We start from the raw sequence: 14834 nt of genomic DNA on the forward strand, positions 1-14834 counted from the left end.
TCTGTGTCACCCCCATCTTTGACCCATCCGGTCCTTATTCCCTCACCAAATTCCCAGTCCGGATTCTTACCTCATCCTTTCCTCCTTCTCACCTCAATCCCTGCCAAGGATCTCTGGGATTGGCCATCCCATCCCATCCCATCCCATCCCATCCCATCCCACCCCACCCCATCCCATCCCGTCCCATCCCGTCCCGTCCCGTCCCGTCCCGTCCCGTCCCGTCCCGTCCCGTCCCGTCCCACGGGATCCCGGGAACGGGCCGCGCCCCGCCAGGGGGTGCCCGCTCTGCATTAATTATACCAATGATGTCCCCTCAGGAGCGGCTCTGATTGGCCGCCAGCCGCGGAATATGTAAATGAAGGGTGGGCGGAATTTCGGGTAACGACCTCCCGTTCCACTCGCCGATTGGCGGAGCGCCGCGGATATGCTAATAAGGGGAGACCACGCCCACTGGCGCCGCGGGCCGCGCTTTTGTCCGGCGGGGCCGGGCCGGGGCTGGATCGGGACCGGGACCGGGACCGGGATCGCGGTCAGAACCGGGACCGGCATCGGGAGCAGGACCGGAGCCGCCCAGCGCCGGCCCAGGAGGCGCCGGCCGGGCCGTCCCTACAGGTGGGCAGCGCGCCGCGCTCGCGGGGCTGAGGGCGCTTCTCCAGCGGTGCCCTCGGGCCAGATGTGCCCCAGCTGTGCCCGGGGAGGGCCCGGAATGGCTCGGCTGCTCCCTGCAAGCCGCCTGCTGCAGCTGGAAAGGAGAGGGCCCCAGAGGCACCGCCGGAGGCACAGCTGGAGGCACAGCTGGATGCAGAGCCCGCGGGCCGCATCCCGGGGCCGCATCCAGAGCTGCCGGCTCTGCTGAGCCCGGCTCGGGCAGGGCTGCCTCGCAGCCGGGAGCTGCTTGGGCTCCCTGGGCGGAGCGGGAGAAGCCCCAGCGCCGGCGGGGTCCCTGCGGCCGAGGACACGGGACACGCCGGGAGGATGCGGGACACGCCGGGAGGATGCGGGACACGCCGCTCCTGGCCGAGGCGTGTCCTCCCCACGCCATCGCAGCCTTCGTGGCCCCGAGGAAACTTGTCGTAACTTTTCTTCTGGAGGTGCCTCCTCCCCGCCGGGGCCGGAGGATTCCGGGAGCGTTTCGTCAGGGGCTGCGGAGGCGGCTCGGAGGCACGGCCGGGGCTCGGCGGAGGCTGCGGCGCCGGGAGCTGCCGGCGGCTGCTCCAGGGAAGTGGCCGGGGCAGCGTTCGGCTTCAGTTCCGTGTTTTATTTAAAGGGCAGCAGCGTTCCTGGCAGCCGGTGGGTGCCCGCGGGTGTCGCGGGTGTCCCGTGCTCAGCCGCAGCCTCTCGGTGCCTTCCGGGCAGAGCTTAAATCACTTCTTAAAGTTCAAGGGCAGGCGGAGAGCGCGGCAGGGCAGGCAGTGGCCGTGCAGGCGGGAGAGCTGGGGATGAAATAGCTCCAGGGAGAGCTCAGAGCCGCTCCTCGTGCCTAAAGGGGCCTCAGGAGAGCTGGGGAGGGACCTTGGACAAGGGATGGAGGGACAGGACACAGGGAATGGCTTCAAACTGACAAAGAGCGGGGTTAGATGGGATTTGGGGGAGAAATTCTTTGCTGTGAGAGGTTGAGGCCGCGGCACAGGGTGCGCAGAGATGCTGTGGCTGGTTCACCGCAGCACAATCTGCCCGGCCAGCTCCCCGCCGTGGCCCCGCCGCCTCTCGCTGTCCTGCGCTAAGCAGGATCTCGGGGGCAGCGGCTGCGGCGCGGGGACAGCGGCAGCGCTCTCCAGACGGGGATTAAGGCTGTCCTTCACGGCCATCCGCCCCCGGCCCTGCGGCTGGGGGGGTTCGGCCCTGGGGGTGCGCCCGAGGTGTCCCCAGCCAGGACTGGAGGGTCCGAGTGGCAGGGAGGGGGTGGGGAAAAGGAGCTGTCCTGCCATGGGGCTTTGCTCCGGTGCCAGTGATTAAAAAAAAATGACATTTCCACAGGGTTTTGGTGCCTCTCCATGGAGGTGTGCCAGTATGGGGGGCTGGGGGGGGACATGGCCCCTCCAGTCGCTGGAATTGGAGTGACACGTGGGCTTTGGAGTGATGGTGACAGGCGTGTGCTTTCAAAGGACCGGGGAGGTTTGTCAGGCTCTTCCTCGCTGTGATGGTCCCGCCCTTGTTCTCGTAGGAAATAATGCAAACTAAGAACGCAGCGTTTCCGCTTCTCTGCCCTCTTTCATGCCTATAAAAACGGGGCTCTGTGGGCTTTAAAAAAGGGTTTATACACCAGGAATTTCTCCCTCCTGGAGCGCACGCATCCCTTGCCAAGTTTCGGCCCGAGGCCGTTCTGGCTTCCTTCAAACCTCCCTAAAAGAGATGCAAAACATCCATCCCTTGCCTGGGACTGGGGTTAAGCCCCCCCTGCTTCCCTGACGGGCACGGACGTGCAGGGGGGCTTTAACCCGTCCCAGACAAGTGATTTTTGGGACCCAGGGAAGGAGGGTAATTCCACATCACTCAGGGGCTGTGGGGATGGAGGTGTGGGGTTTAAAGCTCCCCCAGCCCCCCTGCTCTGCCCGGGGTTGACAAGGCAGTGAAGGCAGAGTGACAGCAGCCCTGTCCCCCCCCTTCCCTGTCACCGAGCGAGCCCTGAGGCGGAGGATGCTCCTGTCTCCTCTGCTGTCACCACGGATAAACGCAGGAGCCACGATGGCTTCGTGCTGCCTTGACGGCTGCTGCTGCACTGCCCCACACGTGTAACGAGCTGGGCGGGCTCAGCCTCGCACCTCCGTCTTCCCCACGGACAGGGATGGGATCTGCCGAAAGGATCAGGGCTCGGAGCTGAGGGCAGGGACAGGGGGCACCCAGCACTGCTGGGAGCATCCCTCCCTCAGCTGAGCACCTCCGCCCTGAGCCCAATCTGGGACAGCCCTGGCTGGCATTTGTAGGGCAGGACAGGGGGTGAGGGGCTGGGGCAGAGCAGAGTTCAGGGGTTTCTAGCTGAGGCTTTTAAATTTCTTCTTAGCTCTTTTTCCTGTTGCAAAAATCCTGGCTTTCAAAGAGGAAAATTAAAATATATGGTTATATTTCTGCACACACATTTGGGATTGTTTCTGTCTGATTTGTGGCTGCTGAGCACGAGGCCACATCATTTTTCAAGCTTTTCTGTTCTCCCGAGAGCACAGAAACAACGAGAAAATCACTCAGAGGGGGGAAAAATCTGAGATTTTTCACTCTTGCCATCATGACCATCAGCAGAGGGACTTTCTGGGAAGGCAATAATTGTGGCTGGGTTTGGAAGTGGATCCTGCAGACTGCAGCTGCTGCGGGCTGTGCACATGGGAACCACTGCTCAGAAATGGGGTGACAGCCAGTGGCATGTGGGCTAGGCATGGCCTCCTTCAAGAGATGCAAAATCCCCATCCTTTGCCCGGGGATGGGGTTAAAGAAACACCAGAAATGGGTTGGGAATGTTTTAACCCCCTTTATCCCAAGAGGCTCCCTTCACCCAGCACTGTCCCTCTGGGAACCCTGGGGATGGTGTTTGGGGCTCCTCATCACTCTGGGATCCTGCAGGGCTCGAGGAGGGATGAGAGGTGCTTTGGTGGGGATCTCTGGGATGTGTGTACGGACTTGGGGCTGGAAACATCCCAGCTCAGGGAGGAGCTAAAGCCAAAATCCCTCTTTGGTTTCAGTAGCTCAGAGTCCAAGGAATCCCATGGGCAGCCCCGTCCTTCCCGGTGGCACAAGCATCTCCAGGTGGGGACAATGGAGTTATCCACTCCATGTGTGGGGGGAAACCTCATGCAACCCCCCATCAAGGAGGTTTGGAAGACCCTAAGGAATGCTTTGGGGTTTGCTCCTGCCCGGAATGCCCCAAGGATGCAGGCAGAGCTGGGCACAAGGCTGGTGCAAGGATGATGCCCTTGATACCAGGTGGTGCTGGAAAATAACCTCAAACCTCACAAACACCCAAGGAAATTGCAGATCTGAGGCTTGGGAGTGGATGAGAGGAGTTTTCCCAGAGCACGTGGGTGCCATGGATAGGTTTACTCCTCATCACCACCCTTCCCAAGCCAGCAGCACCCCAACATCACCACAGCACCCTCTGGCTACGAGCAGCCACCCCAGGGACTGTGCTGTGGTTTCATTAGCTTGTAAAGCTGTCCTCCGTGTGCCACTAATTACACAGTAACAAGCTGGCTTAATTGGCTGCGTGTGAATGTGCCAAGACAGGCCACAGCATCCCTGGGATTGTGAGCAGCATCCCAGGATGGGGCCAGCCGCACCCTCCCTGGGGAAATCGGGGGGAATTTCCAAGGATGGGCTCCACCTGGCTGAATTTTGGGGCTTTAAAGCTCAATTTTAGGTCTCCTGGAAGATCCTCATGCTGATGTTTTTTGGACCAGCTGCTGATGGTCCCAGAGATTTCCCTCCCCTCTCTTCTTACAGCATTTTGCTCTGAACTAGATTTAAAAATTAAGGTTTTAACGGAAAATGCTGAAGGAGGAGGGTTCAACCCCCACTGCACAAGGCCGGATGGGGTTAAAACTTTTGTGGCCACCTGCAAACTCGCAGGAAGCATCATTTCCTCCTTCTGCTAAAGCTGGGCTGCCCCAGAGGCACAGGAAGGTTTCGGGGTGCTCAGAAGGACTCCCCATAGGTCACGGTGATGGCGATGTCCTGGGGCTGCTGGTACAGGGTGAGTGTCCCCTGCGTGGGGCTGCTGGTGCCTGGTTTGGCCCCCCAGGCCAAAATTTGGGCTTATGGGGCTCAAATCCAGCAGAGGGGACATTGGTCAGAAAACCTGGTGGCCTTTCTTGCCACACCCCACATTTGGGGTTTTGGCATCTGGCGTTTCTCCAGCTGCCGATGGAAACCCCGGGTGGGGGGGAGGGGGGAGCTCCTGCTCTGGGATCATCGGTGGAATTTGTGTGTCAGGTCTCTGCTGTGATCCCTCTCACTGTCACCCCCGATCCAGAGGGGTCTTTGGGGTGCTCCTGCCTCCCCAGCACTGCTGCTGGTCCCCGGGCTGTGGCTGCCCAGCTGGGGTGACACCCACAGGGTGCCGGCATGGCCTGGGTGTTCCCAGGGAGGGAGACAAACTTTTTGGGGTGGCCCTGAGGGGCTCCATGCCCACGAGGACCGGCTCACGGCTGGGAGAGATGTGGCAGCTGCAGCTTGGAGGTGGGATGCAGAGTGGGGGGGTCTGTTCGGGGGGTGTCATCAGGGGTTGCTCTTGTCCCCGGCATTTTGGGGACAGGGAAGACCCTGCCAGCGTGGGGGAAACACCTCAAACAGAACCCACCACGTCCCGCTGAGCATCCCTCCCTCTCCCCCGGCCCCCCCCAGGACGCGGCGGCGATGCTGTGACCTACATTCGCGACAAGGAGGTCCCCAGCCCGCCGCCACCGCCGCCGGGCCATGAAGCGACACAAGTGACGGGGCCGGCGCGCCCGCGGCCATGGCCAGCCCGGCACCATGGCTGCGCTGGACACAAACAGAGCTGACGCGCTGGCAGGGCGAGGAGGAGGAGGAGGAGGAAGACGACGACTTTGAAAGGCGGATGGACGAGGATGGGGTCATCGGCTTGGGGGAGGGTGCCAGGAGCCCACCGTGGGGTGAGTCCTGCCTTCCCTCCTGCCCGAAAGGGGTGGTCCCAAATGTCCCAGGAGCTGCTGGCGGGGCTGCCAGGGGCCCGGGGACAGCGGCCGGGTCTGGGTGGCGACAGCCCCGCGGTGCCGCTGTTTTGCAGATGACAGTGAGGAGCTGGAGGAGGGGTCCCCGGCAGAGGAGGGGCGCTGGCACCCGCGGCAGGACCCGGCCGAGGAGGACGAGGAGCGGGGCAGCTCCGGGGGGGACGAGGGGCCCTGGGGGGCCGAGAGCGATGGGGAGCCCTACCCCGAGCTCTCCTCTGAGGGCCGCTGGGGCTCGGGCTCCAGCGGCAGCCCCGAGGCGTTGAGGGACGGCCGGGCTCTCTGCCAGCCCCGGGGCTGCAGCACGGACGGGGGGGACACCTCAGGGCTGTCGGACACCAGCCCTGGCCCTAGCACCCCGTCCCGCCAGCACCGGGACTGGGGCACGGCCGGGGACACCATCGCGGGGCACAGGCAGGAGTGGACCCCGAGACGGAGCCTCCCCCTGCACCTCTGCGCCGATGACCCCAGCCCGGAGCGTGTCCCCGAGCCCCCGACAGCTGGCACAGGGATGCCAGCCCCCGGCACCGCTGGCTCGGCACCCACCGGGCAGCCGCGGGGCGCCGGGAACCCCCCGGCACCGCAAGGGCACGACAGATCCCGAGTGCCCAAGAAAGCAGCGCCCGCGGCGGTGCCCCCCAAGCCCGGCCGGCAGTCGCGGTCCCTGAGTCCCCGGAGGCGAACGGGTGGCAAGGGGCCGAGAGATCCCTCGGGAACGGGCACCGAGGGCACCCGGTACGGCCGAGGGCGCCTCAACCACCCCCTGCCCGACCTCTCCAAGGTGGAGGCGCGGGTGAAGTTCGACCAGAGCTACCGCCCACCCCGGGGCCGGGTGCTGCCCGCCCGCCCCCGCGGCCCCGGCGGCCCCATCGGCTTCAAATCCCCGGCCGAAATCGTCCGGGAGGTGCTGCTGAGCAGCGGGGACGGAGTGTCCCCTCAGCCCCCCAGCACGGCCGGGCTGCCGCAGGAGCTCAGGTCCCCCAGACAAGCCACGGCGCTGGTGCAGCAGCTCCAGGTATTTGCCCAGCTCCCCCCGCTTCAGCCACGTGCCGGGGGTCTCCGGGGTGGGGGGAGTTGGGAAATGGGGGTGTCACTGTCTCTGAGACACCGATGGGGTTTGGTGCTGGTCGCGCCTTCCCGATCCTGCACGGAGCTGGCGAGGAGGGAAGGAGCAGGGCTGTGGGTAGTGCTCAGACTGCAGACAGGATGCTCATGTCCCCCCGGAATGGCGGTCACCCCCCCGAAGCTTGTCACCCTCAGGATGTTTGGCCCCCTGGGAGGAGAGGGGCGGTCTCCCCACGCGGAGAAACGGGGTCACATCTGCACTGTTCGGGTGTTTGGGACAGGGGGGACCTGCATCCCATGAGACCTGCACCCCACCCACGGGACTCCCCCGGCCTCGCTGTCCCCACACAGAGCTGCCTCCCCCCTTTAACACCCACCCCTCGGGCATGCCCCGTGCCGGATGCTGTCACCCACTGGTGTCCCCTCCCCGCAGGACGACTACCACAAGCTGCTGACCAAGTACGCCGAGGCTGAGAACACCATCGACCAGCTGCGCCTGGGCGCCAGGGTGTGTGGGGGGTCAGGATGCCTGGGGGGTTCCCCATTCTGCTTCCCTCTCTCCGAGGTTTTTTGTTGTGTTTTCCTCCCCCGGTCCTCCTCCTCCCGGGGAGCCGCGGTGGAGCAGTCTCAGCTCAGGGCGGGGGGTTGAGGCCACCGCAGAGCCCACACCAGCCGGGGGGCCACCGCGTCCCCCTCGCCTGGCGGGGTCCCCTCCGTGCGAGGGCAGTGGCTGAGCCCCATTGTCCCCGGAATGGCGGGGCACGCCTCTGAGATGGCAGGGCCACGGGCGGAAACGCGTCCCCGTGTCACCTCTGCCACCTCCCGCCCTGCACCATCGCGTGCGTGGGGAAACTGAGGCAGGGCTGTGCCAACCGACCCCCGCACGCGTGTCCCCACCTTCACCCCACCCCGTGCTGTGCCCGGGAGGTGCCTCAGGGTGCCCCGGGGCGCGGTGCGTGGGTCGGGGTGCAGGCTGGCTGCCCAAACCCGCTCTCCCTGCCCAGGTGAGCCTGTTCTCCGACCCGCCACAGCCCAGCCGCAGCCTCACCTTGGGCACCGTGGCCACCGGGAGCCGAGTGATGACCCTCAGCATCCCGCAGGCGCGGACGGCGGCTCTCGGCATGGCCGCAGCCCCGGCCTCGCCAGGCGCAGGTGTGTTGGTCCATGTGATCCGTGTCCCCTGCTCACCTCACCGCCCTCCTGCTCCGGTTCTGGGGGGATGCTCCCCCACCGCCCACGCTGGGGTCACCGGTGTCACTTGTCCTCGTGTTTTGTCGCAGCTGCAGCCCCGGGACCGTCAGAGCGGGGGGGTTCACCCCAACCTCGGCCCCCTCGTGTGCCCGCGGGGGGCTGCCCCACCTGCCCCGGGCCGTGCTGCTGCCCCGGCCCCCGGCTCACCCGGGCACTGGCGGGGCAGAGCCGCAGGCTGCAGGCACAGGTGAGGACCGGGGGCTGCTGGGGGGCTGGGGTATGGAGAGATGCCGAAAGGGGAGCTGCAGAGGGGCGTGCTGTGAGGAGGGGGATTCGGGGGAGCAGCATGGTTTTTGGGGAGAGGGCTGGTGGGGGATGTGGAGGCTGCAGGGGTGGGGCAGCGATTTGGGGGGGACTATAAGGATGGGCTGGAGAGGCTCTGCAGAGGGTGCGGGGGGCAGCTGCGGAGGGGGTCTGGGTTGGGGGAGATGCTGCAGGAGGGGGCTGTTATGGAGTGTTGGGAAGGAAGGCTGGGGAGGGGGCTGCAGAGGGGGATTACGCTGGAGAAGTCTCTGGGGATGCTTCATATGGGGGGTCCAGGGGGTGCGGAGCGGGGGGACAGCAGGGCCGGGCTCAGGCCCTACAATCCCGGCCAGGTGGAATCCTTCGAAAGCTGGATGCGTGCAGGGACCCCCACACCCTCGGAACAGCTCCAGGTGCGCCAGCCCCTTCCCGGACCCCAGCCGGGAGGGAGGCAGGACCACGGCGGGTGGCGGTGCCCGGGGCCCAGTGGACAGGCTCGGACCCTGCACCCTTGTGCCGCAGAGGATGAGGATGCTGAAGGACGCGCAGGATGCTCTGGAGCGGGAATACCTGCGGGGCCGGCAGCAGCTCCCGGAAGCTGCGGCGGGGTTTGATCCCGATCGGTACGTGCTCGATCCCCCTGCTACCCCCTCCCCAGAGCCCCCGGAGAGTCCCCGGGGATCGCTGTCCCCCGCGCACTGACGGCTGGTGTCTTGCAGGGCGGTGGAAGGGGAGATTTACCGCCTGGGGCTGCGCCTGGAGGGGCTGAAGGAGCGGCTGGAGCCGGGGGGCAGGCAGCAGCCCCTCCCGCAGCCCCTCCTTCAGCCCCGCTGTCCCCCAGCCCCGTCCCCACCGCCGGCCGCCCACTCCCCACGCCCCGAGGTGAGCTGGGGGTGCGAAGGTTCTCCACCCCACTGCAGTTATGGGGGATTGCCTCTCTCACCCCCTTTTGCTCTCCCCACAGAGCCCTGCGCTGCTGGAGGGTCCTGGGGGGACAGCAGGGGACAGCGAGGCGGTGGCAGAGGGGCTGCCCTGGCCCCTCTGGCACAAGCAGCGCCAAGTGGAGGAGGATTTCGGGGACCTGCTGGAGCAGTGAGTGCCCTCAGAGTGTGGCAGGGGGGACACGGGCACGGAGCATGTCCCCAAACCCCCCGCTCCTGCCCGCGGGTCCCCCCAGGTACAAGAACTTTAAGTCCTTGCCGGAGTCGCTGAGCCTGGAGCAGCTGAGCCTGGTGGAGAGCGGGTCCCAGGAGGAGGTGGATGCACCCACGGCAGGGAACGGTGGCCCCAGCAAGGTCCCCTGCAGGACACGGTCACTCGAGGAGGGGCCCAACCTCGAGACTTCACCCTTGTAAGTGCTGTGGGAAGTGGAGCCCCCAGACGGGGGTGAGCAGGAGGTTTGACATCAGGTCTCCAACCTCACAGTTACCGGCCTCCGTGGGAGAGCTGGAGCAGCACATTTCCCCACGTCGGGGGTTGCTCTGCCCCATCATTCCTGCTCCATTCCCTCCCCACAGGCACTTCCCGGAGAGGAGAGCTGCTACGCTTCCCCCCAGAGGACCCCCAAACCTGGGGGAGACACGGGGCCACCCCTCCCCTGTCACTGCTGAGGAGCCACCAGCCTCTGCCAAGTCCCCCCTGGGGGTCCCTGGGCCACCGCGGGTGTCCCTGTCCCTCGGGAGCAGCGGGAAAGGCAGCGCTGTCACCCAGCACGGGCCCCGCAAGGTGAGTCCCTGGGGCTGCGGGTGCCACCTGAGAGCACCCCCAGAGCTCCCGGGGTGCTGGCAGCCATCCTGCTCTCCCCGTGCCTCTGCAGGAGCAGCGCATCGTGTCCCCAGAGACCGACAGCGGCTTCGTGGGCTCGGAGGCCAGCAGGGTGTCACCCCCCGTGCACACCCCCGAGCACCATGCCCCCGGCCCAGGGTACGGCCCCGGCCCTGCCTGCGGGAATTGGGCTCTGCCTGCCGGATTTGGGGATTGAAGAGGAGCAGGGACGGCGGGAGAGGCACTGAGGGTGTGGGGAGCGGGGTTCTGGCGGAGATGTGCAGTGGGCAGGGGTGAGCCCTGCCCGCATGACCCGACCCTTCCCCAGGACGCCGGGCTCGCTGGGACCTTCCATCGCCATCGCCAGCACCCTCCGCACCCCACGGAGGAGAGAGACGAGCCCGCTTCCCTCCGAGCCAGCCCTGATGGGTATCTACCCCCCGGCGGTTCCAGGGGGGCCCCGGCTGCCCCCCAGCAGCCCCTCACAGAGCAGCTCCCCCCCTCGCTGGGCCGAGAGCGCGGGCAGCGAGCTGGGGCCGGACCCCGACGGTGATGGCAGTGAGTCCACAGGGAGACACATCTGGGGGGCTTGGCTCTGTGGCTCTGGTTGACGGGGCTCCCAGACCTCCGTGCGGTGCCGGTGTCACCGGTGGGCTGGTGTCACCCTGCCTGGAGGGAGGTTTGTCCCCGCTCTGTGATCTCAGCTCACTGTGCCCCCGTTCCTCCCCAGCTCACACGGACTCGGAGGTGGGAGACAGGAGCAGTGCCAGCGCCGGTGGCCACCCCCCAGCCATGGCCAGGAGCCCGACCAGCCCCCTGCCATCCCCCGAAACGCCATCGCCCACCCTCCTGTCCCCCGACCTGCCGTCCCTGGACTCGGCTCACTGTGACCTGCTGGGCTCCCGAATGGAGCGCGAGTGAGTGGCTGTGTCCCCACTGCCCCAAACCAGGCCAGCTCCCCCCTGGGTGACACGGGGACCCCCCAAAAGCACCCGCTTTTGGACGCCAGCCCAGCCCGGCCCTAGGCTCGGGTTTGGGGAGCATCACAGCTGCTGGGTGCCGGTGGTGGGGAATCTGGGAGGGGGCTGCTGATGCTCCTCCAGGGCACCCAGCACTGCTGCGGTCCCTGCTGGCTGCAGCCCCCGCTCACCGTGACATGTGTCCTGGGGCAGCCAGGCCATCCGGGAGCTGCAGGACGAGGTGTGGCGGCTGCGTCTGAGGCTGGAGGAGAGCCTGCGCCGCTCCCGCAGCTATCCCGAGGGAAAAGCCGCTCCCCGTGTCATGCCGGCCAGGAGGCAGTCGGTGGCCAGCGGACCATCGTCCCCCCAGGACGCTGCACCCTCGGGGTAGGTGGCAGGGGGGACCTGGAGGGTGTGGGGGGCAGCGTGGGGACATCCCCAGCCTCAGCCTGTCCCCACCTCTGCTGTGACCAGGGAGGGGTTTGGCTTGAGGGGACTGCCAGCCTGGTGTGTGGAGGTGGTGACAGCATTTCTGTCCCCTCCTCAGGGATCCGAAGTCCCCGGTACGGGGCAGGGTGGCCCCCGGGGTCACACCCACGCGGAGGGAGAGGTCGGCATCGCTGCCACGGGACAGGCCCGAGCTGGACCTCGGTGAGTGGGACACCAGCGGGGTGGGGACAGAGGGGACACGCTCCTTCCTGCACGCCACTTCCCCTCCCCAGATGCAGCAGGGTGTCCTGGGGCTGCGGCACCCTGGGGACCAGGTCCTGGTGGTCCCACGGGCCCCTCAGTGCTCATCCCAGGGCGGGTCCTGCAGGTCTGGAGCTCGGCCCCAGCAGATCCCACCCCGCTTCGCTGTCCTCCGCCGCAGCCTCTGAGCCAGAGCCCGAGCCCTGCCCCGCCGGGCCCCGGGCGCCCCCCGCCCTGCGGAAGCCCCTTGGGAAGCCCCCGGGGGCGGTGACATTTCGGGGACAGTACACAGGTGGGTGCTGCTGGCGGTCGGTGGTGGGGCTGAAGGCGGCCACCCTCACCTCGGGGACCCTGGCCGTGCTCACGCTGCGCTTTGGCAGGGACACGGTACCAGGCGGGGACACCACGTGCCACCCCGGCACCCCGAGAAGAGCCGGGCACCTCGGGGTGTCCCCGATGCCACAGAGGCAGGATGGCTTCAGGTGAGTGGCCCCCAGCCCTTTCCAGCCTTCCCTACCACCCCTAACAGCTGCTAATGACCTTAATTAATTAACTGGGCAGGCTTAGGAAGGGGAGAGACAAACCCATTCCTCGCGGCCCGAGGGTCTCCCCACTGTCCCTTGGCCACACCCCACTGTCCCCCAAGGGGACCGGGCAGGGCAGCTCTGGGGTGCCCTGACCTCGTGTGGGTCCTGCACAGGTCAAGCCCCTCTTGGCATCTGTGTTTGTCTGTGCCTTGTGGGCAGAAATATCTGGGATTCCCTAGGACTCCTGGGATTTCCTGGGATTCCTGGTGTCACCGGGAGCGGTGTCACCTGTCCCCAGCCCTGTCCCACCTTTGCAGTCCCCCCTTTCCCTGCAGAGAAAGTCTTCCTCATCCCATCTCATCAGCCCTGCCAAATCACTCAACTCTTCCCAAACATCCCTGGCTGGCTCCGCACGGGACATTCCTGATTTCCTCTCTCCACAGCTGGATTTGGGGGAGGTGATGCCCCCCGGCAGCCCCAGCACAGCACCCCGAGGAGGACGTCCTGCCCCACTTGCCGGGCACCCTTGGGCCCCTCTGCACCAGGCAGCGGGGACAGGGCCACACACGGTGGGTGACAAGAGTGACACATGCCTGGCACCGCTCCTCCCTGCTTGGCAGCTGGGTGGTGGGACAAGGAACAACCTCAGCCCCCTGACAATGCTTGGGGACTGTCCCCACCCAGCAGTGGCACAGGGGGTGATGTCACCTGGGACTGCCACTCAGTGTGCACGCCTGGGGACACCTAACCCCCCTGGGGACATCTAACCCCCCTGGGGACATCTAACCACCTTTCTCCCCGCAGCAGAGTGTGGCCCTGGTGGCTCCTGTCCCCCAGGCCCCCACGCTGGAGCCGAGAAGCTGGAGCCACCTGGAATTTGGTACTTGGCAGCCAGCCCTGCTGCCACCACTGCCACCATCTGCCTGGCACCCGTCCCCCTCGTGCCTTACGTGCCCTCCGTGCTGTAAGGATGCCCTGGGGCTGGAAGGGGGCTCGGGGGGCGCTCAGCATCCCCCAGGGGTGGAGGGGGAACCCAGAAGGGGCTGTCCCCACCCCAGTGATCCGCTGGCTTGCCCATGGCAATGGGGTGACACAGCCACCAGCTCCTTGGGGGGCAAGGCTGTGCTTAGGGGGTGGTGCTGTGGGGTGAGCATGGAGGAGAGGGATGGAAATAAGGTGGAGTGGGGGCATGGAACCCTGGGGGAGCACAGAACCCTGTGGGGAGGACACAGAGCCCTGGGGGTGCACGGAGCCCTGTGGGGACACAGAACCCTGTGGGGGACACAGAGCCCTGGGGGACACAGAGCCCCGTGGGGACACAGAGCCCTGGGGGACACAGAACCCTGGAGGGGACACAGAGCCCTGCAGGGACACAGAGCCCTGGGGGGGACACAGAGCCCTGAGAGGACACAGAGCTCTGGAAGGACACAGAGCCCTGGGGGGACACAGAGCCCTGGGGGACACAGAACCCTGGAGGGGACACAGAGCCCTGCAGGGACACAGAGCCCTGGGGAGGACACAGAGCCCTGCAGGGACACAGAGCCCTGGGGGGGACACAAAGCCCTGCAGGGACACAGAGGCCCATGGGGACACAGAGCCCTGGGTGGGAGGACACAGAGCCCTGCAGGGACACAGAGCCCTGGGGGACACAGAACCCTGTGGGGGAACAGAGCCCTGGGGAGAACACAGAGCCCCGTGGGGACACAGAGCCCCGTGGGGACACAGAGCCCTGCAGGGACACAGAGCCCCGTGGGGACACACCCCGTGCGCGGCACTGAGCCATGTCCCTTTCTCCCTGCCAGCTTCTGCCCCGCGGCCGTCCGTACCTCAGCCTCAGCGCCGGCCGGGGTGTCTCTGGCTGCGGCTGCGGGCCCCGGGCGGGCAGAGCGGCCCCGGCGGCCGCGGAGCCGGCAGCGCCGCCTGAGCCTGGAGCTGCAGGAGCTGCAGGAGCTGAACTGGTCTCTGGGGCGGGCCGTGGAGGCCGCGCACAGTGTCAGGATGACCACCAGCCGCATGAGCCGGGCGCTGGCCGCCGAGCTGGGCCGGCCGCGGGGCGTGCGCGGCTCCTGCCTCTTCTGAGGGCCGTCCCGCCATGAGGGGGGGGATGGCCCCTCAGCGTCCCCGCGCCGCCCGCTGCCTGCCGGCTCTGGGACAGGCACGCTGGAGGTGTCTCCTGCCCGGCTCCCCGCTCTCCCTGCGGTCCCTGCATGCCCGCTCCGTCTGTCTGTCCGTCCGCAGGGCCCCCGGGCTGCAGCGGGCGAGGGAAGGTGCGGGCACAAGTCTCCGGCTTTCCGCAGCACCAGCGGGGTGACCCTGTGTCCCCCAGCGCAGTGGCCGCCGCACCCTGAGCACCTCTGGGGACGCTCCGGCCTCGGGGGGTCGAGCCCCTCGGCAGCTGGTTACCTCTGTGCCTGTGTGGGCAGAAATTCCTGGGATTCCCTGGGATTCCCAATTCCACCCCTTTTCCATCCTTTAGGCCCCCTCAGGGGGCTGTGCCCTGTGCCCTCTGCCCTTGGACTTGACCCCAGCAGGATCCTCCCTGGGAAACTTACTTTTTTTGGTGGTTCTTATGTGATTTTTTTCTAACTAGTGAGCAGCTAAATCACTCTTTTTGAGTGTTGATTGATGATCTACAATGTGTGTGTGTGTGATATATGTGTATC

At 66.4% G+C, this 14834-nt stretch overlaps 1 protein-coding gene across 1 annotated transcript; it reads left to right on the forward strand.

The window, feature by feature from the left end:
- The first annotated feature begins 472 nt into the window (after positions 1-472).
- On the forward strand, positions 473-14250 carry LOC136369586 (microtubule organization protein AKNA-like). Its single transcript, XM_066332481.1, has 22 exons — positions 473-612; positions 5329-5597; positions 5732-6687; positions 7171-7245; positions 7742-7889; positions 8018-8175; positions 8585-8644; positions 8754-8854; positions 8951-9113; positions 9196-9323; positions 9409-9582; positions 9749-9956; positions 10048-10154; positions 10324-10553; positions 10726-10912; positions 11168-11341; positions 11502-11605; positions 11772-11936; positions 12025-12126; positions 12615-12740; positions 12976-13135; positions 13974-14250. Exons 2-22 carry the CDS (start codon positions 5441-5443, stop codon positions 14248-14250), a joined length of 3960 nt encoding a protein of 1319 aa, XP_066188578.1. The 5' UTR covers positions 473-612; positions 5329-5440.
- Positions 14251-14834: the final 584 nt, after the last annotated feature.

This window comes from Sylvia atricapilla, chromosome 19 (assembly GCF_009819655.1).
Source record: "Sylvia atricapilla isolate bSylAtr1 chromosome 19, bSylAtr1.pri, whole genome shotgun sequence".
Lineage (NCBI taxonomy): Eukaryota > Metazoa > Chordata > Aves > Passeriformes > Sylviidae > Sylvia > Sylvia atricapilla.

Coding starts and splice junctions, on each gene's coding strand:
- LOC136369586 (XM_066332481.1), top strand. CDS start 5,441: ATGGCCAGCCCGGCACCATGGCTGCGCTGGACACAAACAGAGCTGACG. Junction 6,688..7,170: donor CGCTGGTGCAGCAGCTCCAG/GTATTTGCCCAG, acceptor CCCTCCCCGCAG/GACGACTACCACAAGCTGCT. Junction 13,136..13,973: donor CCTTACGTGCCCTCCGTGCT/GTAAGGATGCCC, acceptor TCTCCCTGCCAG/CTTCTGCCCCGCGGCCGTCC.